The 25,522-nt window shown below is 42.7% G+C and overlaps 1 protein-coding gene across 1 annotated transcript in view; it reads right to left on the bottom strand.

The window, feature by feature from the left end:
• Window positions 1–25,522, bottom strand: part of LOC121865842 (nephrin-like) — a 121,365-nt gene that overhangs the window by 80,446 nt on the left and 15,397 nt on the right. The window contains exons 3-5 of the mRNA XM_042365392.1: window positions 23,119–23,289; window positions 21,901–22,191; window positions 11,788–12,087 (exon numbers count right to left, since the gene is read on the bottom strand). Of these exons, the coding sequence (XP_042221326.1) occupies window positions 11,788–12,087; window positions 21,901–22,191; window positions 23,119–23,289 (762 nt within the window). The remainder of the gene's footprint in view (window positions 1–11,787; window positions 12,088–21,900; window positions 22,192–23,118; window positions 23,290–25,522) is intronic.

Below are 25,522 nucleotides of genomic sequence, written 5' to 3'. Positions count from 1 at the left end.
ACATATATTGCGGTGTGAACAGCGTCAGGAGAAAGAGGCATGTTTTTCACTCTCACTCTCCCACATCCCACCGTTAAAGGTCACCAGGGATGTTATCAGCTTGTTAAAACCTCATTAAACTTGAAGACTACGAGTGGATGTGAAGGAAGAAGAGCGGGGGGAGGCCGGTGAGAGTAAGGGGGGGATGGCAAGGTCTTTAAAAGCTGATTCTGATAAGTGGATTTGAACTAACTTCAGCAAAGACTTTTAAAGGATTATTCCCAGGCTTTGAAGCTTCTCTTAGTGGCGTGTGACTACTACTGCTGGCACAATTATAATACGACCGTCCACAACCACGATCGTATAGGGGTTCTGGGTCTTAAACGGATCCTCATCTGTCTTGGGAGATTAGAGGTGCGGAGATGGTTAGTGGTCGAGACGCTTGTGTGGTTAAGATTCTGTATCTCCTGAGTGTGTGTGTGTGTGTGTGTGTGTGTGTGTGTGTTTTGGGTGAAGAAACAACAACAAAACCAAGTGAGAAAGCAAGGGAGAGAGAGAAGGCAAGGGAGAGAGAAGACACTCAGACAGAACAACTGAGAGAGAGAGAGAGAGAGAGTGAGAGAGAGAGAGAGAGAGAGTCAAGGAGCGAAGCGAGGGACATTTAACCTCTACTTGCGGTTCCTTAATTGGCCTCCCACCCACCGTGCCTAATTTATGTCACCCCACGTAAATCTTAGCCAGTCTTATCTTGTCTCTCCACTCCAGGATATTCTGGCAGCCAAGAATAAGAAAAAACTCGAGGAAAAAGGAGCAGCAATGACGTCAAATCTACATAAAGGAATAAATTTGCATATTAAGAGGAAGTCTTTACACTACTTCACAACGTATATGTGACTGCCATTACTAAAGTCTCCAGAAAGTGTTAGTCCATTTTTTTTAAATATTTCATCCGATTTACTTATTTAACTATTTATAAATTTATTCGTCTCTTCTATAGTAATGAAATAGGAGATTCATTCTTATATTTAATCTCATCAAATTTGTTTTTATTTTGATTTGCCTTTATATTCTTTGGAACCTTGGTACTCAGTTTACTCTTCGTGCTACAGTCTGTGTGTAAAAATACCACCATACATAAACTCATTCTGACACACCATGACAACACTGTGTGGCGGGTGTGACAGGTGTGGCGTATGTGACAGGTGTGGCGTATGTGACATATTATTAAGATCTAAAGAGAATTACTTACGTTATTTTTTATCGACAATATAACACCAATAAACGGGTGTAACTAACATATTATCTATCCAGTGAGTCCTTTAACAACACAGCACAGACAATCAAGCAGACTACCTTAAAAGGGATCAGTTCGAGGGTCCAGAGTCAACAACGATGCTGTTTTTGGAGTGAGTGTGCCTGAGAGACATCAACAAGTACTCCAAAAGGCCAAATTATCACCTCTGAACTCCTCCAAAGACAAACCCAAAACTGCCATGACGCTGATTCTTGCACCAACAGATATATTATTACCGTCTTGGTGAGCATACTGGAGCATAAATTCGTAGCATCAAGATAACGTCGAACACCTGAACTGTAGACGTACTGGGGGGACTCCTGCAGTGAAGACAGGTGAGGACAGGTGAGGATAAGCGAAGACAAGTGAGGGCAAAATGTTACAGAGTCAGCTTATGTGAGAACAGCTACCATGTCCACACAACACTCACAAAAGCAAGTCGTATCTATTCTCTCGTTACGTCTGCGTCCCTTTACTTCCTACCTGAGTCGAAGTGAATTATATATGTAAATAAAGTGTAAACCCCACGAGGAAGTGTAAACCATTTGGAGTGTAAATCATGAGGAAGTGTAAACCGTTTGAAGAAGTGTATTCGTAAACCATTTGAGGAGGTAAACTGCATTAGGTCAGTGTTGTATTCTCGGGTATAACAAACTAGAAGGTAATAAGGAAGAGGCTTCACTACCCGACTTTCATAACGTGATAAATGATTAGTGTCTTCAACTTTTTTGGGGAGTATGGCCGCAAAACTTCCCCGACAATGTTACAATTTTCATCAGATGAGGCAATTTCGTCCCTCATGACAACACAAAGTTTCTCTCTAAGCGGAAACATTTTAATTTTGTGGCCTTAGTCTCCATAATATATTAACAAATAGCTAAATAAGTGAATTAAAACCAAAAAAACCTAAAATGTTTCCTTCAACGTACCAACAGAACGAGAGACATAGTTTTAATAACATGAGTCTAAAAAGTTGTATCGCATACCGGCAAACGTCCATAACACGGCTTACCAAACTTGTATCACACGGGGAGGTAAAACTTCCAATACGTGAATCCAATATTTTCATGACATGGCTACCAATAAAAGCTGGGTCCCCTGCCACCGCACCGCACCACACGACACGACACGACACGACACCGCATAGCAACACCGTCGTCGTCATCGTCGTCCTGCTCCTCCTGCAGTCGTTACATTACTCCAGCGTCCCTTCACCGTCACTCCTCCAGTATCACATGAGTATCCCGTTACTCCACCATAATTCCTCTAGCAACTCCAGTGTCACATCACCGTCACTCCAGCATCACTCCAACACCACTCTATTATCACTGCAGCATCATTCCACCAACACTCCATCACCAATCCACCACTCCACTCTCACTCCAGCATCAAATAACTCCATGGCCGCCATCTACTCCCACGTCCCTTCCCACATCACTATCGGTAACCAGCCAAGATCCTCATTCCCGGAGAGCGGCTTCCTCCAGCCTGGCCCGGCTTGTATATATCACTTCATCTGGACGGCTCATCAATCTAGCTCCCGTGTCCTACATTAAACTGCGTGGAAAATTTTTGATATCAATTCGCGGGTTTTCGAGGGACGCTGAGAGGTGAAGCCGCATCCCACACATTTCTTAAGTCAATTCAGGAGTATCAAAAGGTGTCATCACAAAGGAACAAGAGGACCAATTTTCTTATTTTCTTCTTGTATTTTAATAATTTGGTGTCACTCAATAGCGTAGGAGGAGGAGGAGGAGGACTCTGGCCGGCTGAGTCCAAGAGGCAGAACAACCAAACCCTTATTGAAATTCTCTGGCGTATGGCTTCCATCATCTATCTTAGGGTGTCACCGCCCTGCTGCACAAGGAAATTGGAGAGTTGCTGAATTTTCCCCAAACTTCAACCCCAGAAGTTTCTTGTGGAAATCTTACGATATTCGGATCCAGAGTCCCTTCAGGATGTTCTTACGGCGCAGGGTGTCACATAAATAGAAGAGGGAGGGGGAGGGAGAGGAATTTTCTAGAGGAGGAGGAGGAGGAGGGAGAACCTGTAAATATGTTGAAATCTAACCTCTCTCTCTCCCTTCCCCTCCTCCCATACACGTAAAAAAAAAAAGAATAATCTTATAAAGTAGTCTGTGTGATAGTGAGAAGTGTTGACGCTGCAATATTCAGATCTGGGTTTAAAATATATTATTCTAATCATTTTACTTCAGTTTTTATTTATCGCTTTACTATTCTCTCTCTTATACGAACACACACACACACACACACACACACACACACACACACACACTTTCTCTCTTCCTATCTTCCTCCTTCCATTATCCCTTCAAATTCCTCATAACAGCGAACCATTATTCGAGGACGACTAAATATTAAACAATATTCCCCTTTCCTCTCTGCTAATTGGGTTAAAACTTAAGCACCATATACACAAGACACCATCATCCGCCTCCCCCCCCCACACACACCGACACCCTCCCACACACACCGACACCTCTACCCACACACCGACACCCCCCACACACTGACACCCCCCACACACCGACACCCCCCCCCACACACCGACACCCCCCCCCACACACACACCCTCCCCCACCCACACACACCGACACCCCCCCCACACACCGGACACCCCCCCCACACACACACAGACACCTCCTACCCACACACCGACACCCCCCACACACACAGACACCTCCCCTACCCACACACAGACACCCCCCTCACACACAGACACCCTCACAATCCCATCCACACGAGGCATCAGGATGGAGATAACCTCACAATTTCCAACCTCAGGCAACTCGACTAATCGACCAAATACAATGGCAATATAATCTAAACCTACGGATCTTATTGATTAATGCTCTTGGCTATAGGCTAATGAGTCTCCTATACACAATGAGCCTCTATGTAATGTTTCTTTGATCATGTTTGTACTGTGAGGATTAAAATTTAGTCTATGGAAGGTATTAGCTGTAATATGTACCTTACTGTATATATGTTGTACCTGTGTGTGTGTGTGTTGTACCAGTGGATATGTGAGGTATTGTCTACATGTTCCTGGTGTGAGAGAGAGAGAGAGAGAGAGAGAGAGAGAGAGAGAGAGAGAGAGAGAGAGAGAGAGAGAGAGAGAGAGAGAGAGAGAGAGAGAGAGAGAGAGAGAGAGTTATAAGACAATGCTCCTGAAACATAAAACAACCTTGAAATTATACTATCAAGTCCAACCCATCCTCTTCCCCCCCTCCCTTCCATTCTTCCCCCTCCTCCTCCTCCTCCTCCTTCCTCCCATATTCTCTATTTATATTTCTCATCCTTGTTCTATTCCTTACCAGTTCTCTACCCTATTCCCTCTTCCTCTCCCTAAACCCTCCTTCAACCCTTCTCTCTCTTTCCCCTTCTCTCCTCCCTCCTTCTTCAGTCCCCACCTCCTTATCACAACTTCTCCTTCCTTTCTCCCTCTTTCTTTTACTCCACCTCTTGTTCTCACTCATCCCCTCTCCTTTCTCCCCCCCTCAAGTCTAGCCTCTGCCAGTATTCCCCAAGAACTCCGGGAGTATGCCCGGGCAGGCAGAAGGTGGGTTCTCTGGTGACCACCATTCCACACACACACACACACACACACACACACACACACACACACACACACACACACACACACACAACACCGTCACGTTTCGGCCAAACCAAATTTTTTCCGATATCTCCCTAAATCGCCGGCACGTGGTCGCGACCCCCTTGGCAGACTGGGAAGGTTTACCCCATGGTGTCGAGCCTCTGTTAAAGTGTGTGTGTGTGTGACAGAGAGAGAGAGATGAAGGTGATGGGAAGCGATAAAGAGGATGATTATAATAGTTCAGGAAGGGAAGGAGGGAGGAAAATGTTGATTACAGAATCTATGGTTTTTTAAAGGAGTAGATGGTAAAGCGGAGAGAGGGAAGGGGGAGGGAGGGAGGGGGGAGTGAGGTTTGAGGAGAGAGAGAGAGAGAGAGAGAGAGAGAGAGAGAGAGAGAGAGAGAGAGAGAGAGAGAGAGAGAGAGAGAGAGAGAGAGAGAGAGAGAGAGAGATACGATCGTAAAGAGATTCATAAACTTCGATAATTGACAATAAAAATGAAACACGAGAAAATGGGAGAAAGAGGAGATAACAATAATTCTTTTGAGAGATACCCCATAAAGAACACCTGTGGAATAAAAGACAGAAATTTAGAGATAATTAGAGAGACAGAGAGAGACAGAGAGACTCGTTATCCACATCTCGGCTTTACTTTATACATTTTCACTTCTACTGGAGACGTGATCAGTGCAGTTACTAGACTCACACACACACAAGACGGCAAACCTAAAATGATGCCTAAATTGCACTGAGACTATACCATATTTACTTGTTTTCCCTAGATTATTACTTAGGTTAGGTTAGGTTAGGATAGTCTAGGTTAGATTAGCTTAGATTAGAATAGCTTAGGTTAGATTAGATTAGTTACTCGTGTGAAATAAGTTGGGGTGTCTAATCTTTATATCCCCACCCCCCACCACCACACGTATTTTCACCCCCTCTATATCCACAACCTCGTTCTTCCTCCAACGACCAGCTCTCTCAGATAATCACCGGCTGTTAATTTACGCCTAAGACACGAGTGTTTATCCTGCGACCCTGCGATAAAACTCGGAAGCGACCCTACACGTTATGACTGCAGGAATAATACTACACTCCTCCTTCTGAAGACAATAGGTGGTTCACTGGGCCCTGAGGTACGCCCCGGGGTCATTCCCTTGGGAGTAGAGGCCTCTTTCTTCACGTGGGAGGTAGGAGGTGGGGAGGGAAGGGAAGGTGTAAGGGAGGGTGTGAGGTTGGGGAGGGGAAAGGAGTGGGTGGGAGTGTTGAGAGTGGGAAGGGGGGACAGTGGAAAGGAGGAGAGAGTGTAGGAAGGGGGAAGAGGGGAAGGGGGAGAGGAGGGAAGGGGGGACAAAGGGGACAGGGAAAGGGGGGGAGTGTGGGGAAGGGAGAGAGAGGGAAGTGGGGAGAAAGTGGAAAGGGGGAATGTAGGAAGGGAGAAAGTGAGAAGGAAAGTTGGAAGGGAGGGGTGGGGAGAAACAAGGGTCGACGCGAGGAGATGGTGTGAGGATCAGAGAGAGAAATGTTTGGATAGTTGGAGGAACATGAGGAGAAAGGTGAGAGGAGTGGAGGAGGAAAAGAGGTAGAGAATGAGAAATACAGCAGCAATTAGAGGAAAGAATGGAGGAGAAGGATGAGGGGGGAGGAGGAGGTGTTGGTGGTAGTGGTGGTGATGATGGAAGAGGAACTGGTGGTACTAGTAGTGATGGAGGAAGAGGAAGAAGAGAAGGAAGAGGAAGAAAGAAGAAGGAAGGAAGGAAGAAAGGAAGGAAGGAAGGAAGGAAGGAAGGAAGGATATATATTTTTTCAACCTTCTTTTTTCCCAGAGAGCTTAGTGGTGTAGCGATGGAGTATATACAAAAGTATAAACAAAATAAATTTACGAAACAGAATAACGAAAAACACTAAACACACAGAAATTTATAGAGACGGAAATGAAACTCTCATAAATCAAGTGCTTAAAAAAATAAATAAAATCGAATAACACTGGAAATAAGGTGGAACAAACAAGACAAATAAACAAACACAGATTTATAGAAAAGAAAGCTCAACAAACAATACTTCATCAAATACTACAAAATCTTTAGTGACTAAGATGTGGCAGGTGTTAAGAGGGGAGGCGACAGTGTTACAACATATGTTTACTTAATAAGGTGTCGAGCACAGCTGACTCTCACCTGAAGGATCAAGGAGACGACTGACACACACACACACACACACACACACACACACACACACACATTATTACTTCATGGTCACCAGAGACAAATTTCATGTCTTTATCATTGTTTCGAGATGTTGTAAATTGTATTTTTTTTCTCTTTTTTTGTGATTACGAGGATATGAACTGAAAATTTTAATGGAATAACTGTCCCGAAGTCCTGGTAAATTATTGGAATTCATGGCAGAAATATTGTAAAGAATTGATTCGCCTGAAGATTTATCACACTAGCTTATTTGACCTGAAGATTAGCTCCCCATTCCATTTCACCTGATAATTAACTACCCTAACACTATCTGGAGGGGTTAGGTTAGGTTTGATTCGATTATTGTTACGCTGGTTAATCTTCAGGTGAAATAAACCAGTGGGGCTAATCTTCACATGATCCGAAATAAATAGTAAAACATACAAAGATTAAACCATGATATAAAATTTCCTAAACCACAAACAGCGTCGAGATGTGGCTGAAGTTTTTACACACGAAAAAAAAAACATTAAAACTATAACGAAAATAAAGTTTTAAAAATTATGCAAAGTAAAATATAATAAAATTTCTCCCCTTACTGATATTCTAAACCAGGACTAAAATTCGTCATAGGTGGAGCCATTAAAAAAACTTCTTAATTAACTCACGAGGATGATATTGAGCAAGTAATGGAGAATTGAGGAGCAATAAAGTCAATATAACTCTTGGATATTGGCGTCTTGAGCTATAAAAGAAACACGTTATAAGAAGTGGTGGGAAAAATAGCATGTCCTCAGTGACGATGTTGAGGGAAATTTGACACTCTCTCTCTCTCTCTCTCTCTCTCTCTCTCTCTCCTTCAGGCGGATCAGGATAAGCAAGAATGAAAATATGAGATTTATATGAAGGAAAAAACGTAATAACTAACGATTAAAAACAAATAAAATATCAGGGACAAAATAAAATAAAGAGGAAGAAAGTAGACATATGAATAATTAGGATTATTACGAGAGTTCATGATGAAGGGACAAAGGCGGTCTTTCACAGAGACAAGACCAAGTTCAAGAGTTGGTCTGGAGAACACCTTGCCTCCACTTCCACCCTCGGCAGCGGAGGGATGGGATGGAGTGAATAAGGAAGTGTGTGTGTGTGTGTGTGTGTGTGTGTGTGTGTGTGTGTGTGTATTTTATTAAGGTGTTTATTAATGAGAGGATTTCCTTTGAGCATAAATTTTCCGAATGCAAAGTTGAATGTAGCGTGATAATGAAAATTTCACGTACCTTACAATTTGACATACATGTATATTAATCCACACACACACACACACACACACACACACACACACACACACACACACACACACACACACACACACACACACACTAGTCTCCAAGTGGATTTCCCCCTCCCCCCTTATCCCAGTCAGGTGTTGGCTGGTAGGTTCTGTGTGCCTCCGTGGTGGTGGGAGGGCACGGGCGTCGTCTAGCGTCACGCCCACGCCCTTGGTAACTCGCCAGACACAAGTCGCCCAAGTTAGCGATTGAGGCGATTAAATTTATTGTGTAAACGTGTGTGTTTGACTTTAACCCCATGTTGTGGGATAACTTACGTGTGTGTGTGTGTGTGTGTGTGTGTGTGTGTGTGTGTGTGTGTGTGTGTGTGTTTCGATGAGTTTATCCCTATGGATATAATTTTATGGCTAGGCAACAGACTGACTGTCAGTGAGAAATACCACTCGCATAGTCGATATCCATTCACGTATGTATTAACACTTGTATAAATAAATGGAATCATGTATACATATAACTAGATATAAGAACGTTGGTATAATACTAATTTCACGAAGGCTTGTCTACATATTGTATGTATGATGATGATGCGTGTGTTTGATGGATATTTATGCACATATGTATAAGCTTTGTTACGTGTGTTTGATGGATGTTTGTACACATATGTATGCATGGACATTCAACACACATACAGACAGGTGATTAAAACTATTCAAATTAATCTGAAAAAAAAAATCGAGATTGATGATTTGTGTTTTTTTCATGAAATTCAATGACTAATGTTAAATGCCTGTCGATCCTTTCATAAAATGTCGCATATTTAGTTGGCCGCATAAAACCAAACTCCATCTATCTAAATGAACAAAAAAAAAATAGTATATAGAGTATTTGATGTGATTATATTCAACGATGAAATATAATTACTCAGGACATCAATGGGAGCATGTAAACAGAAGGACCTATAATTTACTATGTGTGGTGTTTAAGGTAATGTGACTTATGTGATTTTTTTTTTACTTTGTTTAGAATTCAACGTCAGTGGTTTTAAGTATTGTTTGTTTCACCCCTTTGTTGTTTATTGTTGTCTTTGTTTGTTTGTTTACGTTTTAGAATATGTCTAAATATTCGTCTGTTGTCTACAGTCCCGTTACTCCCCAATCACTGTTTTCAGCTATCCGTCACTGTCTATTCTACATCCATCACCATCCACCACTACCCAGCTATCCATCAACATCCCACCATCCCCCGACCATCCCAAACCATACACCATATCCCACCATATACCATCCAGTGGCAGACAATCTTTCTTAATACATTTTTTTTCCATCAATCCATCAAAACCTAACATCTTAACCACAAGTCCCCTACATCAAGTCCACCAATGTTCACACTCTCCAACACCACCACCATCACCCACCTCCACCATTCTCCCCCTCACACCAACCTTCCCCAATCACCACCACTTTCCCCCACCTCACAGACACACACACTCTTCCTCCCACCTACCAGAGCCAAACAATGAAGGCTCATAAAACAACATCGCCTCCTGACACTCATTCACACAGCAGCAGCATCAAGCAGAACACATCGCCTTCCACCACAAATACTTCCCTGATATCACTGTTTATTGGATGACACAACCTGAATACCAACACATACATGATTAACCATAAAGGAAGTGTGTGTGTGTGTGTGTGTGTGTGTGTGTGTGTGTGTGTGTGTGTGTGTGTAATTATTGTTCCCTTTAAAGAACAGGCGTGAACGTAAGCTTGTCTCACCAACACCTATATAATAATGTCATTTGCGTCTTTCAGAGTGGTTTATCAAGAAGAAATATTACCTGTATTCCTCATTAACCTCATTCTTACCTATTACATACTTTCTCAACTTTGTATGACCTGCGAGTATCCTGTATGCTAATTATCTTCTCCACAACAAACAGGGAACGAGTTATCGATTTGTTGATTTTCCAGAGACAGTTTCCAAACACTGGAGAATTAACGCAAAGTGGATACACCAATCAGCTTCCCTAATTACACACCGAAATGTTTAGTTATCTTTATTACGACCAACAGATCAATAAGAAATAAACACACGAATTATCTTCCACGTAAATCATAACAAACACGACACCTCCCCCACCCCCCATGACCACCAGACCGCGAACCTCTCCCGCCGCCGCGACATTCCCCCGCGACGCCACCCATTCACCCACTCCAGTATACATTAATACACATCATGAGGTGTAGTCATATGTTCAAATGTGTCAATGAATGTTTAGAGTTTACTACGCATGGCAGGTGTACGCTGATGTGGGCGTATATAACTGGATTGTGTATATGCATGCCATCAGTACGTTGTGCCAAGAATACGCACATTGCACAGCCTGCGTATACATATCTATATATACGCAAACTATACAACTATGACGTAGACTGTGTATGTTTATCCTGAATTTCTGTAAACTATGAAAGGATACATATTCTTATACGTGACCGTGCCAAGTAAGTACATATATACGCACACCACATGTACGCGGAGCACCATTAACACACACAACAACAAATAAACACACAAAAAACAGGAGAATAAAACTGAATAATGTAGGAAGTATTTAGATTTTCATTGTAATTTGCACTGTGGTACATCTGCTGCGGCATTTGTCGGTGATGTTTGCGGAGAAGTTGGGTGTTACGAGGTGAGGGGTGCACTTAAAATTGTTTTGGCTGGAGCTAAATTATGTTATTTTTTTATTTAGTGTCACTTCCACACATCTCTGTGTCGTAGCTGCGCCTGGTTGACCCGCCACACCAGGCCAGTCTATGTCTCGTCTTTAATGGAAATCGAACAAACAATAAAAGTGAAATTTTCAATATGTGGATTATATTATCTGTGGATTATGGCTGGCGGATAAAAATGTGTCTCCTGATGAATTCACGATTTTGTTCTTTGTCAACACAGAAATTATGACTCTCAGTTCTCTCTTAATAACAAAAATCTAATTTATCTCAACTTGTTGAAGGTAAACTTCAGGAATTCGTCAAACTCTGTATTTTGGGCCGTAACTAGTTTGAGGATATTTTCCATTCCTAATTGAATTGTTGAATGAATATTGAGTAGTTTTACATATTGATGACTCGGGCGGCATATTCGTGGTGCAAAATTAAAAAGAGAAAATTTAGAAAACAATTCCATATACTGTGTGTGACTATATATATATATATATATATATATATATATATATATATATATATATATATATATATATATATATATATATATATATATATATATATATATATATATATATATATATATATATATATATACTTAACTACCAGTATCTAGGCGGCATACCTTTAATTACCTGAACAGGTGGACCCATGACTTCTTAAATAAGGAGACACTGGAGTACTTACGGAGGACGGAGAGGATGAAGGTGTCGACCTTAGTCTCCCCGAGTGCCTGGTTGGTGGCGTGGCACGTGAAACTCATGTCTCTCTCCACGGGTGGCACTGTGAGGGAGAGCTTGCTGATGGTGTGCCACCCGCCGGAGCCGGCTGGTTCCTGACGGGTCGACGTCTCGGGTCTGGGCTGACCGTCCACCACCCACGACACCTCTGCGGGCGGGTTACTGTTCTCCACGAAGCAGGTGAGGGTGACGTTGTCCCCGACTCGTGACTCTTTCACCCCCGTGACCTCCATCTTGTCTGGCAGAACTGTTGGGAGGGAGGAGGCGCTGTTAGTGATGGCCAAGACACAACACATTAAAGGGCGTCATCACAAGGACAATAAAACCACGTATAAAGAACACATTAGTACACAGCTTTGATGACGTCTTCCACCTGAAATGTGATGTAGGAAACAATACGATCAACAAGAAAAATATGTGAATGAAAGAAGCATAAATACACATTTTTATTAGACATCTGTTGGCAATAAATCCTTTAGATACAAGGGACAAGGAGAGCCACAGGACCTGCCAAGGAGCACAGCGGGCCACAGTGGGGGATAAATCACCCTGAAATCCACTTATGGTAAAGCAGCAGCCATGAACAACACACCGTATACCTCTCTCTCTCTCTCTCTCTCTCTCTCTCTCTCTCTCTCTCTCTCTCTCTCTCCATCTTTGAGACGTTGTGGCCAGAATGTTGTGTAATTTACTGCAACTTGCGACAAACTGTATCAGGACACGACTCTGAAACTGACGGTCATCTGAACTGTTGGGAGGAAATTAGAGAACGAGGACATAAACTTGGACAAAATATAGACGACTAGAAAGATGACCAACCTTCTTGACCTTCCTAAACCTTGACCTTGACCTTGACCTTGACCTTTTACCTTCCACTATATGACCTAAATCTAAATAACTCTAATCATTCCTTTTACAGAAGTTGGATTAAACTATATAGGTTATACTAACTGTAGAGAAAACAAACACAGCCAAACAAACAACCTACCTGAGAGTAACAAACACAGCCAAACAAACAACCTACCTGAGAGTAACAAACACAGCCAAACAAACAACCTACCTGAGAGTAACAAACACAGTCAAACAAACAACCTACCTGAGAGTAACAAACACAGCCAAACAAACAACCTACCTGAGAGTAACAAACACAGCCAAACAAACAACCTACCTGAGAGTAACAAACACAGCCAAACAAACAACCTACCTGAGAGTAACAAACACAGCCAAACAAACAACCTACCTGAGAGAAACAAATACGTATACATAAATTATTCACAAGACACTACTGAACTTGGCTCCAACAGTTCACCTCAACGAGCTGTCAAAGTGGGAATATTTTGAAAAGTTAAAGAGGACATTGCACAGTATATATAATTTAGTAGGTCAACTATTCCAAACAAGCGCGCGCGTATACACACACGGCGAACTACATACATACATACATACATACATACATACATACATACATACATACAAACAAATAACACCTTAGTAGACTTTTAAGGTGTCTTAGACTCAATAAATTAACAAATCTCATCTGTAAAGTTATGGATCACCTGAAGATTAGCCACCCCAGTTTATTCTACCTGATGACTAAACACCCTAACACTACCTGGGAGGGTTAGGTTAGGTTAGGTTAGCTTGGATTAGGTTAGGTTAGGTTAGGTTAGCTTGGATTAGGTTTGATTACATTAGGTTAGGTTCGAGTGGCTAATCATAAGGTGAAATAATCTGGGGGGTTAGGTTAGGTAGGAGGAGGGGTTAGGAGGGGGCAAAGGCGCACCTACATACAGAGAAATTACGTGACTCTTGGTAACTGATGTAAAGGAGTTGAGGTGAGAAAATATATAATCTTCATTCTTCATCTGCTGGAATTGGTACAGCCAGAGGTCACCATTACCACCACCTTAGCCACCACTACTACCACCACCTCTGCCACCACCACTACCACCGCCTCTGCCACCACCACTACCACCACCTCTGCCACCACCACTATCACCACCTCTGCCACCACCACTACCACCGCCCTCGGAATTGCAAATGGAGAGAAATTTGTAAACTGGAAAATGCGACACGAGACTTACACCCTAGGAAAAAAACTCTCTCTCTCTCTCTCTCTCTCTCTCTCTCTCTCAGAACTCCCTATTGCTTAAGTATTCTTGGAGGAAATATGACTCACACTTACTCCATTAATACTCTTTTACACCCGGGTAGTTCTTGCTCGACTTTCTTCCCTGTACAAAAATAAATCAACAAAGAAACTCTGTATTGTATCCACACACGACTTCCGTTTTATGTCATGAACACACACACACACACACACACACACACACACACACACACACACACACACACACACACACACACACAGGCACGAGGGCAACAAGGGAAGTAAACCTGCCTGATGTATTGACTGTGGGTGTCATAATGGCCTTGTGGAGTAACATACAGTGTGGTAGGGGAACCTGAGGGACATACAGCGCCTCGTGTAAAATAAAGAGGGTGTATGTATGAACTTCCTCACACACAGAATGGAACGTGAGCAAGGATCAATATACAGTATATATAAAGAAAACTGTCTGCCTTTGTAGACGTGTAGACCCAGTAAACAACGTACGTGTGTTGTAGATGTGTTAAGTGCGGTGGTCGAGTGGATACAGTGTTGACCCGAGGCACCCCTTGTCGACCCCACTGTGAATGGGTACCTAAATCTACACTTGAGAGAGGGAAGGCGGTGGAGTGTAGTGCCGTCCATGATGATCTCTTATGTACCAAAGGCTTAGTATTCAGTATGGTCTAGCCTCACTGACCAAAACGAGCCGTCAGGGCCTAGGAACCCAATTTCAAAGTTAATACGACGAGGATTATGACTGACAGAAGCGACCAATGTATGTACATATCACGGACTTCCTAACCTAACCAAACCTAATAAGAGAAAGATGTGTGTGTGTGTGTGTGTGAAGAAGCATCAAAGAGAAGTGAGGGGAGTGTAACCATAAGGGTGAGAGGGAGTTGGATCGCCTTTACTGATACAGAAGACGACGACCTCTACAGATCAAAGGCAGGAGGTGGGAGTACCACTGACTGTATGATATTGTTATGTCCCCACAGCTGATACTTGACACCTATCTCCCCTCCCCTCTTCTCCCCTCACCTCCCCTCCCCTTGAAAAATATTCAGGATTTTTATTTATTTACATTTTTTTGGGGGACATAGGGGGTGTAGGGGGTGGAGGATGGTGGGGGAGGAGGGTGGGGTAGAGGAGGAGAAGGGATGAGGAGTATTGAGAGAAGGAGGGATGGAGGTGAAGAAAGAAGGAGAGAGGAGGTGCTGAAGGAAGGAAGAAGAAGGAAGGAGGAGTAGAGGAGGAGGGAGGGAATGGAAGGAGTATCAGAATGAAGGAGAAACAAGAGAGGTGGCACTCTGCCCAAAACACTTGACTTCAGAGTCGGTATTAAAAAATCACACAACCGCGTCGCTACATATGAATAAATGAGGTGTGTGTGTGTGTGTGTGTGTGTGTGTGTGTGTGTGTGTGTGTGTGTGTGTGTGTGTGTGTGTGTGTGTGTGTGTGTTTATTGAACCATGACAAAGATCACACCCTTTGCCTCCCTCCGAGTTTTGGCCTCAAACCTTCACCAGAACCACGGTGTGAATACTTCTCGTAAACAAGAAAAAGTCGACGATAAATAGGAAGGAAGGAAGGAAGGAAGGAAGGAAGGAAGAGTTCTATATCTACAAATGAGATACAAACCTCTGCCCTTTGTATAAATTACACATTCAACCACCCTGGCGTGTACACTGAGTTAACACACACCTAGACATGAGAAACCAGCAGGTTGCCTTACCCATCATCCTCCTCCCCACCAGACACATTTTCCCACATACACGATGTAATACCATCAGACATTCTAACTGGTTATACGGAAAATCAGACGAACAATCAGGAAAGCTCGAGAGAGAGAGAGAGAGAGAGAGAGAGAGAGAGAGAGCCAATATTCATTTAGTTTCTAATTGGTTCTCTTCCTCCTCTGGGAGAGAGAATATTTCACCCCCTGAGTCAACTAAAACATTCACAGGGAGTTGGTGAAAGAATCGATGAATTCCGGTAACTGGAGCCTCCTTCAGGGACAACCCAACACTGTTAACAATTCCCTGAAAAAGTGAAACATGTCGTCCCTCTTCCTTAGTGATGTGCTAACCCCCTGAGAGAGAGAGAGAGGAAAGAGAGAGAGAGAGAGAGAGAGAGAGAGAGAGAGAGAGAGAGAGAGAGAGAGAGAGAGAGAGAGAGAGAGAGGAGAGAGAGAGAGGAGAGAGAGAGAGAGAGAGAGAGAGAGAGAGAGAGAGAGAGAGAGAGAGAGAGAGAGAGAGAGAGAGAGAGAGAGAGAGAGAGAGAGAGAGAGAGAGAGAGAGAGAGAGAGAGAGAGAGAGAGAGAGAGAGAGAGGAGAGAGAGAGAGAGAGAGAGAGAGAGAGAGAGAGAGAGAGAGAGAGAGAGAGAGAGAAGAGAGAGGAGAGAGAGAGAGAGAGAGAGAGAGAGAGAGAGAGAGAGAGAGAGAGAGAGAGAGAGAGAGAGAGGTATATTAATCAAAACCCTCCTTACTTCTCCACGTCTCAGTATCGTCACACGGTTCTGTATGCAAATTCACAAACCTCAAAAAAAAAAAGCTCCCAAGGCATTACACCGTCGATAACCTCTGGAAGAACCGGTGTAGAGATACATCCCACATAGTGAGTTCTTATACGGGGCCAAGTGACGTTTTATAGCTCATCACGCGGGGAGGAGAAACGCTTGGCGACGCTGGCAAAGATATCCTCCACATGCTGCGTTGCCAAGATCAAAGGCGATTCGATTCTCTGATGATGGCAGGGAATACCCAGCAGGATATGGAACATCAATAGGAACGAACAGATCCCATGAGGACGGCAGGGAATCCATATTTCCGAGGTGATTCCCTACCTTGTATGTGTATTAGATCTCGATTTTCCTTATTTTTCCTTTATTGTTATTGTCCAGGTGAAACACTAGTCTTTTTTTTTTATTTTTACACACCCACCCCCACCCCCCCCCACCAACTCAGAAAAAGATACAATGTTTATAAAAAAGTAAATATAGTGACCGTAAATTTCTCACCCCCACAATAATAATAATAAACACACACAGTTACTAAACTAGCCTGCCCCACCCCCTCCCCACCCCGAAAAAAAGAAAATTCTACACACATTTTAAATCCTCGTGAAAACTCTGGCAGTGTTTGTTAATTTGGTGTAATTCAAATAAAATTCAATTTGAATCTTTTTGAATCCCCCAGTCCAGTCCTTTAAATCCGCGTCCAATTAAAAGAAACGCAAGTGAATGTTAATTTGGTCTCCTTTATATTTGTAAGCGGATTTTTGAACGAGAGTAATTCTGCCTACATTCAGTTCTCGGACACATCAACTCCCTTTATTATTCTACTTTATTTTGTCTCTTTAACTACAAGTGAATTTATATTTCATAGTTTTAATTTTATTTTTCTTCATTTGTTTTATTTATAATGACTTTACTCTCTTCATTGTTTTCCTTATCAGATAATACAATGACACATTTAGCCATCAGTTTATTTATTAATTTATTTGACTCACAATCTGACCTTTGAAAGATCATATAAACTGACTGACAGACACTACCACCACTTCACCAGCCATTACCACCACTTCACCAGCCACAACCACCAGCCACTACCACCACTTCACCAGCCACAACCACCAGCCACTACCACCACTTCACTACAGGGCCCCGGCAAGAAGGTTCCCACCCCCACTTCGCATTTTTTTTCCTCTTTGTACGTGAATCGGATTCCGATGACGCTCTTATTCGTCTCTCTCTCTCTCTCTCTCTCTCTCTCTCTCTCTCTCTCTCTCTCTTCCACTCGTATGTCTCAGGATGAAAGGCTGGATCAGACCCAGTGTTCCCCTACGACAGAAGAACATGGCGTCATCATCACTTCCCCTCAGCACCTTAGAGCATCATGCTATTGCTCCTCGATTTCATAACTTCTTAATAAAATAAATATATTACTGTAAAATCTGAGTGGCTGAAGAAGATGAAAAACTGGGAAACTTATTTCATTATTTTTCTTTAGTCAGCCATTGTGGGCCAGGAGCGATATCCACAAGAAATGTCTAAATCACGCAAGAAACAGTTTCCGATACAGGTAAATTGAGCGAATCTCGGCTTAGTAGATTTCTCTCGCTATTTTATTTTTAGAAAAAGTGATGAAAGGTGAATAATGGAGGTCATCTGTACTGTGTGACCACTATGAGCACTGACTCATTTCTTCCAATCTTTTTTGAATCGCTTTAATAAAACATCTGTCAAAGTAAAGGTCACACACACACACACACACACACATATATATATATATATATATATATATATATATATATATATATATATATATATATATATATATATATATATATATAAACAGGCCGAAGATACGCACGGAAATGCAAACATGGTATTGCACCGAAGATCCATATTTATGTACACGCCAGCACCGGAGGAACCAGTGATGCAGAGTGTGTGTGTGTGTGTGTGTGTGTGTGTGTGTGTGTGTGTGTGTACAAACTTCAAATCCGCGGAAATACACACGAGACATACATCTGCGGAAAACATCCCTGGACTCCTCTTATGGCAATATCTGGCAGCTGAGTCTCTTGGTAAGGCGAACCTTTTCTCAGATTTTTCTTCGTATTATATTTTTTCCAATGTTATCCCGACGCAATTTAACATGATATTCAGCAGCGTTCACGAGTTATATACCATTCATATATCGGACCCACAAGTAGATACCAGGTACTGCTAAATGTCGAAGTGAGTTTTGCCGTTACGAGATATATACTGTATATATAAGCCCATTATTTGAGCCTTACTTGCTGCATAATTGACTGCTCTGTCTCTCTCTCTGGCAAGGTGCTCTACTACTACTACTACTACTACTACTACTACTACTACTACTACTACTACTACTCCACACTCCGGTACGGCCGTGTGTCTGTCTGTCTGTGCGCCGCCAATAGCCACAACGGGCAAACTTTCGATGGAGAGGACACACACACACACACACACACACACACACGAAGGAACAAGTGGATAGAACTAACAACCACAATTTTCTTGGTTCTTTTCTTGGGTCGTTCGTTTCGCTTTGCTTCTCATGTTTTTATTGGTGTTTTTTTTGTGTTTCCTTCTTCGTAACTTTTGTCATGTGTAGACAATCTTTGTTTAGGTGTTGGTTAGTCCAGGTTGTTTACTGTGGAGTCTTTGTCGCTGTCATCCTCTCCTTCTCCTCCTCTTCCTACACCTCTGTCTTTTCCTCCTCATTTTTCTCTTTTCCTCCCCATTCTCCTTCTGATCCTCCTTCCCCTTCTCATGTTCCTCCTTCGGTCTGTTTCATTTTTGTATATTTTACTTGAGACAAAACAACAAATAACCCTTCACTAGTTCATCATCTTCATCCTCAATTCTGTGGACAAAAAAAAACACAGCAAAATCTTCCATTCTTTTCCTATAAGAGCTCATTCTTGTCTTCCAAGTTTTGCCATTTCTCTTTCTCCATTCCTCTTCCTTATCCCATAATTCTTCATATTTCCCCTTATCACTTATCTTGTATCTCCCCTTTCTCCTGTTTTTTTTTCTTGCTTCTCTTGTTTTTATTAATTCTTCTTCTCTTCTCTTGTTGACTTCTCATTTATAATCCATTTTTCCTTGACGTTCTTCTACCTGTTCTCCGTGCAGCCTGTGTATGTATGTATGTATGTATGTATGTATGTATGTATGTATGTATGTATGTATGTATGTATGTGAATGGAGACAGACATACCCTCAGACAGTGTTCAGTAGCGCGTGGTGTAGATGCTCTCATAAGTCACACTAAAACATTTCTCACAATAACATTAGCTTTACATCCTGGTACATTCTTCCGTGTCGAGTCTTCACGTAAATTATATCATGGTTGAGTCAGTCTCTCTCTGTCTCTCTCTCTCTCTCCTACGTCTCCTACTAGTTCTCTGATCTTTTCTTCCTTCATCTCTCTCTTTTTACTCGTCTACCTACTCCTCCTTTTCTTCATCGTCTTATTTATCTTTTTTATCGTCTGCTTACTCTTCTTCAACGTCTTCTTACTCTTCTCCATCATCTTCTTCCTCTCCCTTCTCGTCCCACTCCTCCATGATCTTAGCCCACGGCGGGGTCTACCTTCACAAAATTCTAGAGACTCCCTAATGTATGCCTGGCTTGCTTGCTTTCCTCTCTTCCTTAATTCAGAGCCTTATCCCGGCCAGGTAATAGCCCCCTGTGCTTCTTTGTGAGGCTCTGAGACTACACAAACTCTTCTCTTCATACCTCTCCTCTGTCCTCCCATTATGACCCCCACCCCTCACCCCTCCGTTTACCCCCTCGACCCCCCCTTCCCCCTTTTTCTTCCTCCCCCCTCCACTACCACCTTCCCCAATGCTGCCAAAAGAGTGTAATCATATTCAAAGAGCAATGATTCCATGATTTCTTCTTCTTCTTATTATTATTATCATTATTATTATCATCTTCTCTTACTCCTTCATCCGTGAATATTTGTATATATGTCACCCTCTACCTTGCACCCATTACTTTCTCTCGTTTCAATTTATTATTTAAAATCTACAACCTGTCTTTCTAAATTCGTCGTCTGATTAAAATTCTACCTAATATTTTTTTGGCAATATCTTTCATATATCCCGCAATCGGAATCACCCTTACACTAACCTAACCTAACCCAACCCAACCTAATCTAATCTAACCCAGCAACACAACCTAACCTAATCTAACCCAATGCCCATTAGTCACCCCTCTGACTCACCTCACGACCCGGCTATCTTATCCCTGACACAATTTACGATGTACCTTAAAACAAAAACACACACACACACACACACACACACACACACACACACACACACACACACACCCATCAACACCTTGTCATCTGTCTACCCAATATCTTGCTATGTACCGACGTGTCTCTGCCGACCAACTTCCATGCCTTCAAGTTTGGCCCAACAACAACAGCAAGGAGGGAACAACATCCTCTCCCCTGCACTGCATCATGGACAGGGGCTGATGAATACCAAACAAGACCCCTTCCTGTGACTTCATAAAGAGTCACTTGCTTACCGGTGTTTGGGTCCCACGGGGTCTTAAGAACGCAGATTAGCATTATAAAAGATCTCTTCCCGAGGCGAGGTTTTTTTTTTTTTACTGGGATAAGAGGCCATGAAGAGGAGGTAGTGGTGGTAGTGAAGATGAAGGAGGGGAAGGTTGTGATGGTAGTGGTGAGGATGGAGGAGGAGGAGGAGGTTGTGGAGGAGTGGTGGGATGGAGGGAGGAGGGAGGAGGAGGAGGAGGTTGTGATGGTAGTGGTGAGGATGGAGGAGGAGGAGGAGGAATTGATGGTGGTGGTAGTGGTGAGGATGAAGAAGAGGATAAGGAGGAGGAGGAGGTGGAGGAGAAGGGAGAGGAGGAGGTGGAGGAGAAGGGAGAGGAGGAAGAGGAGGAGGTGGAGGGACACTCGTAAATACTAGAAAGTTTTCCGGTAATGATATTCAGGGAAATGATCCAGTTGTCCCGTTGTAGATGTTGAGAACAGTGAGGTAGTGATCACTCGGGGAGGAAAGTTTGGCTGGTAACTTTGTTGACAGTAAATTATCTGGTTTAGGACCCACGAGAGAGAGAAGTAAGTGTGTGTGTGTGTGTGTGTGTGTGTGTGTGTATAGAATTGTGTAGGGAGGTCGAAGGGAGGGAGAGAGGGAAGGAGGTCGGGAGGTCGGAGGAAGGGAGAGACTGGGAGTGAATCATACGAGGTCAACATGAAACAATAATACAGTCAACATAAATAAATAAACAAAACAAAATAACACCAAGTCACAGGAAGAAATCAATAAAATACCAAATATAAATAAAACAAAACCCGTAGAACGAAGATAAGAAAAAACCCTTTAAAAACCCGAAGGATGAAAAAACAAACACATCACTGGAACACTTACACTGAACATCTAACTTGACGGAGGCGAGGAGGGGTTTCTCCGTTAGTTTGTTTCTCACTTCGCAGGTGTAGACGGCGCCGTTGTCAGAAGAATCCACGATGAACTTGTACTCGTTGACACTCTCACCTCCTACAGGGCGGTCGGTGCCGTCTTTGTTCTCGTTGTTACGGTACCAGACGACGTGACCTAGAGGATTACCACCACGAGATCTGCAGGTGAGGGTTCGTTCCTCCCCCGCCCGGATCGACTCGCCCTTAGTGTATCCTGTGATGACTGGCGGCCCGGGAGGATCTGTAACACAATCAGGAATATTATTTATTTGTGTTTTTTTTTATTAGTAACGTTATTGTATTTTTTTTAAAAGGAATGTTTGGATCACCTGAAGATCAGACACCCCCTAACTTATTCCAGGGGTTAAGTTAGGAGTCAGATCAAGTTATAGGTTAGGTCAGGTTAAAGATTAGTTTAGCATTAGAGTGGTTAATCTTAAGGTAAAACAAGCTAGGGTGCTAATCTTCAGGTGAACCGAATCCATCATTAAACAAAATTACTATAAACATTTCTTAAAGAAGATGGGATATAAATGTCACTTTTATTAGGTATCTTTCGTTTAAGAAAATGGAAAATTCATCTCTTAAGCACAGGATCTCTCTCGTACACAAAGATTCTCGTTAACAGTAAATAGGATCCCCACACCTCTTGTAAACAAAATACTCGTTGAAGAAACTGTGATATTGGAGTGTACAAGTGAATCCCTCGGTGCTGATCATGGGATGGTCATACCTCAATTAAAACTGTATGAATATATAACAAAAATCACCCGTTAAGGAATAGTTAATATTCACATTATTTATACTGAATATTGGAAGCGTTACTGACTATTCGGGTGAAAGATTTGATATAACTTTCACATTAAAAAGAAAAAAGAAAGTCAATGGTGTATTATAGAAGCCTTTTGGACTGAAGTAACTGGAAATAAAAAGACACTGACATGTACAGACTCATTGTATATAATAAATTGTTTTGTTTCGGTACACGAGTCAGGTTTCTATTTTTCAATGAAATTGTACATTAAGAACTTAAAATAGATGTGTGTGTGTGTGTTTCATACAGATATACGCATGTGTGCATTGGATGTGTACTCATGTGTATACCAATAATGTATTCATTGGAGAGAGAGAGAGAGAGAGAGAGAGACTAGTTTAATACCATACTCACATAGCACTGAGATCTTGACTGAGGCTCGCATGGGCGTGCTGAGGGCGCGGTGGTGGGCGTGACAGGAGTAGTGGGAGCCGTCATCAGCCGGGGAGAGCCTCAGTGTTATCCGAGAGAGGAGGTTGTGACGACGGTGCTTCCCTGACTCCTCCGTAACGTCAATACGTGTATCTGAGGAAGGGAAAAATTACGAAAGTTAAAAAAAAAAGTGTGGTGGGTGTTGTGTGAGGCTGTGTGAATTCTATCTATCTATCATTTTTTATTTTTCCACACACACACACACACACACACACACACACACACACACACACACACACACACACACACACACACACACACACACACACACACACACACACACACACACACAAGGATAAAAGCATAACATCAACACGTAACATAATCCCCTCACCCTTCACCACATCTCCCATTGTAAATAGCCAAGTCAATGAATGAAAGATATTTGTGGATGAGTTGCCAAATGACAGCATCAGAGGGCCCAGCAGTACAAGCACCGTCCATTGAATACTCTTGTCACTCCCAATCAACAGCCATTCACACCAGCAAACCTCACCCCACTACATAAACTTTGCCATTCTCCATTATGCATTCAACCCACAGCCTGTTTTAAATGCGCCCTTCCTCCCTGGCTCGTCACCAACACATCGTCAGGAAATAATCACGGGAAGTACAGTACCGCGGCGTTAAATAAATAAACAAACAAACAAACAAACAAACAAACAAACAAACAAACACACACACACACACACACACACACACACACACACACACACACACACACACACACACACACCTATACACACACACCTATACACAAAAAGGTTAAGATTTATTATCGTAGAGAAAATTAATTACCCAGCATATGAAGACTACACCATTACCCATGTATATTAATGCAGTTAGGAAGACCACAGTGTTTGAGGAGGAAACCTGGTTAGCACAAGACAACTAAAGTACACTACAACGTCAATATTTTGTTACGTACGAGGCAGGTGAGGTATTGTGAAGACTTCCTCACACAAAAGGAGTTTTAATATCAAATAACATCTGCGGTTTCACCAGACATAACCACAAACAGAGAGAGAGGTGGCGAGGGTTCCAACTCACACTGCTCGTCTTGATATATATGCAAATATAATTATAACTATGCAAGAAGTTTCAAATCCATGAATATACAGATGTTTATTTAGATATTAAGCGGAATATTTCACTTAACAGACCATGTTGCTAGTGAGGGAAATTAAAACACCCGAGAATTTCATCTTCAACTTTGGTGTAAAGAAGTCAACCTCCGACTCGTGGGTCGTAAGTCAAGTTTACAGAGTTACACTGGCGCGTAAATTAATTATGTCATGGAGGTAATTTTCAGGTGGATCTAACAACAAGTCACAATGGAGCGTCTGTAGTAAAGTTGGTCGACCTTTTGTGAGGCATTTATGAGCGAATATTTCCACCGGACATCCTAGCGACGGGAGACAATAGAGAATCACCACGACACTGAAGAACGTAATTATCAGGTGCATTTCCTTAGCGTCTTACTCGGGCTAGGTAAGTGACCATCCTAAGCCATTTATAAAACGAGATATTATACTTCAGTGACAATCCCACAGCTGGAAAGAGTTCGATGTTGATGGCTGGGCATAAATTCTCCAGCTCTGTCTCGTTTCCCGTGGTGCAGTTTTGATGACGTTGAAATATATCCGTGTAAATACTGGCGGGATAAGAGCCAGAGGAGGTATGTCACCGTCTTCTGCAGCGACTCTGAGCTGATGGGGCCTTTTGGAGTTGTTGCTCCTCTGAGAGTATACACTTAAGGTATCACTTCCCATTCATCAACGTACACACACACATACATACACACACACACACGGGGGGTGGGGGGGGGGGGGGGGGGGGGGGTAGATGGTGGGGCTATTGTGAAGCAGATAGCGCGTGCGGTGATAGGAGGGGCGGCGGTTGACACAGACAGAGTGGCCGCTGTGACGTGTTCGGTAAATAAATGACAGTCGCCCACCAGCTTGCTAATGGAAGTTATGTCTTGATTTCTGGGGATTATGACAGTTACGTTTTTCAATGTAGGAAAGAGGTGGATAGGTAGAGAGGGGGAGGACGGGGAGAGAGAAGAGGAAGAAGGGGAGGAAGGGAAGGAAAAGGAGGGGAAAGAGAGAAGAGGGCGACAAGGACAGTTTATTAAAGAGTGGAGGATGGATAGTCTGATAAAGTGTGGATGGATGAGTATGGGAATGTGGAAGAAGTGACAGACGCTTTGGAGGAGATGAGGGTGGAGGAGACATGGAAGCATCACACAAGAATGCATTTGATAGAGCGCGCGCGTGTGTGTGTGTGTGTGTGTGTGTGTGTGTGTGTGTGTGTGTGTGTGTGT

Source organism: Homarus americanus, unplaced genomic scaffold, assembly GCF_018991925.1.
Source record: "Homarus americanus isolate GMGI-L3 unplaced genomic scaffold, GMGI_Hamer_2.0 scaffold6164, whole genome shotgun sequence".
NCBI lineage: Eukaryota > Metazoa > Arthropoda > Malacostraca > Decapoda > Nephropidae > Homarus > Homarus americanus.
This window is presented reverse-complemented; position numbering and strand designations above follow the sequence as displayed.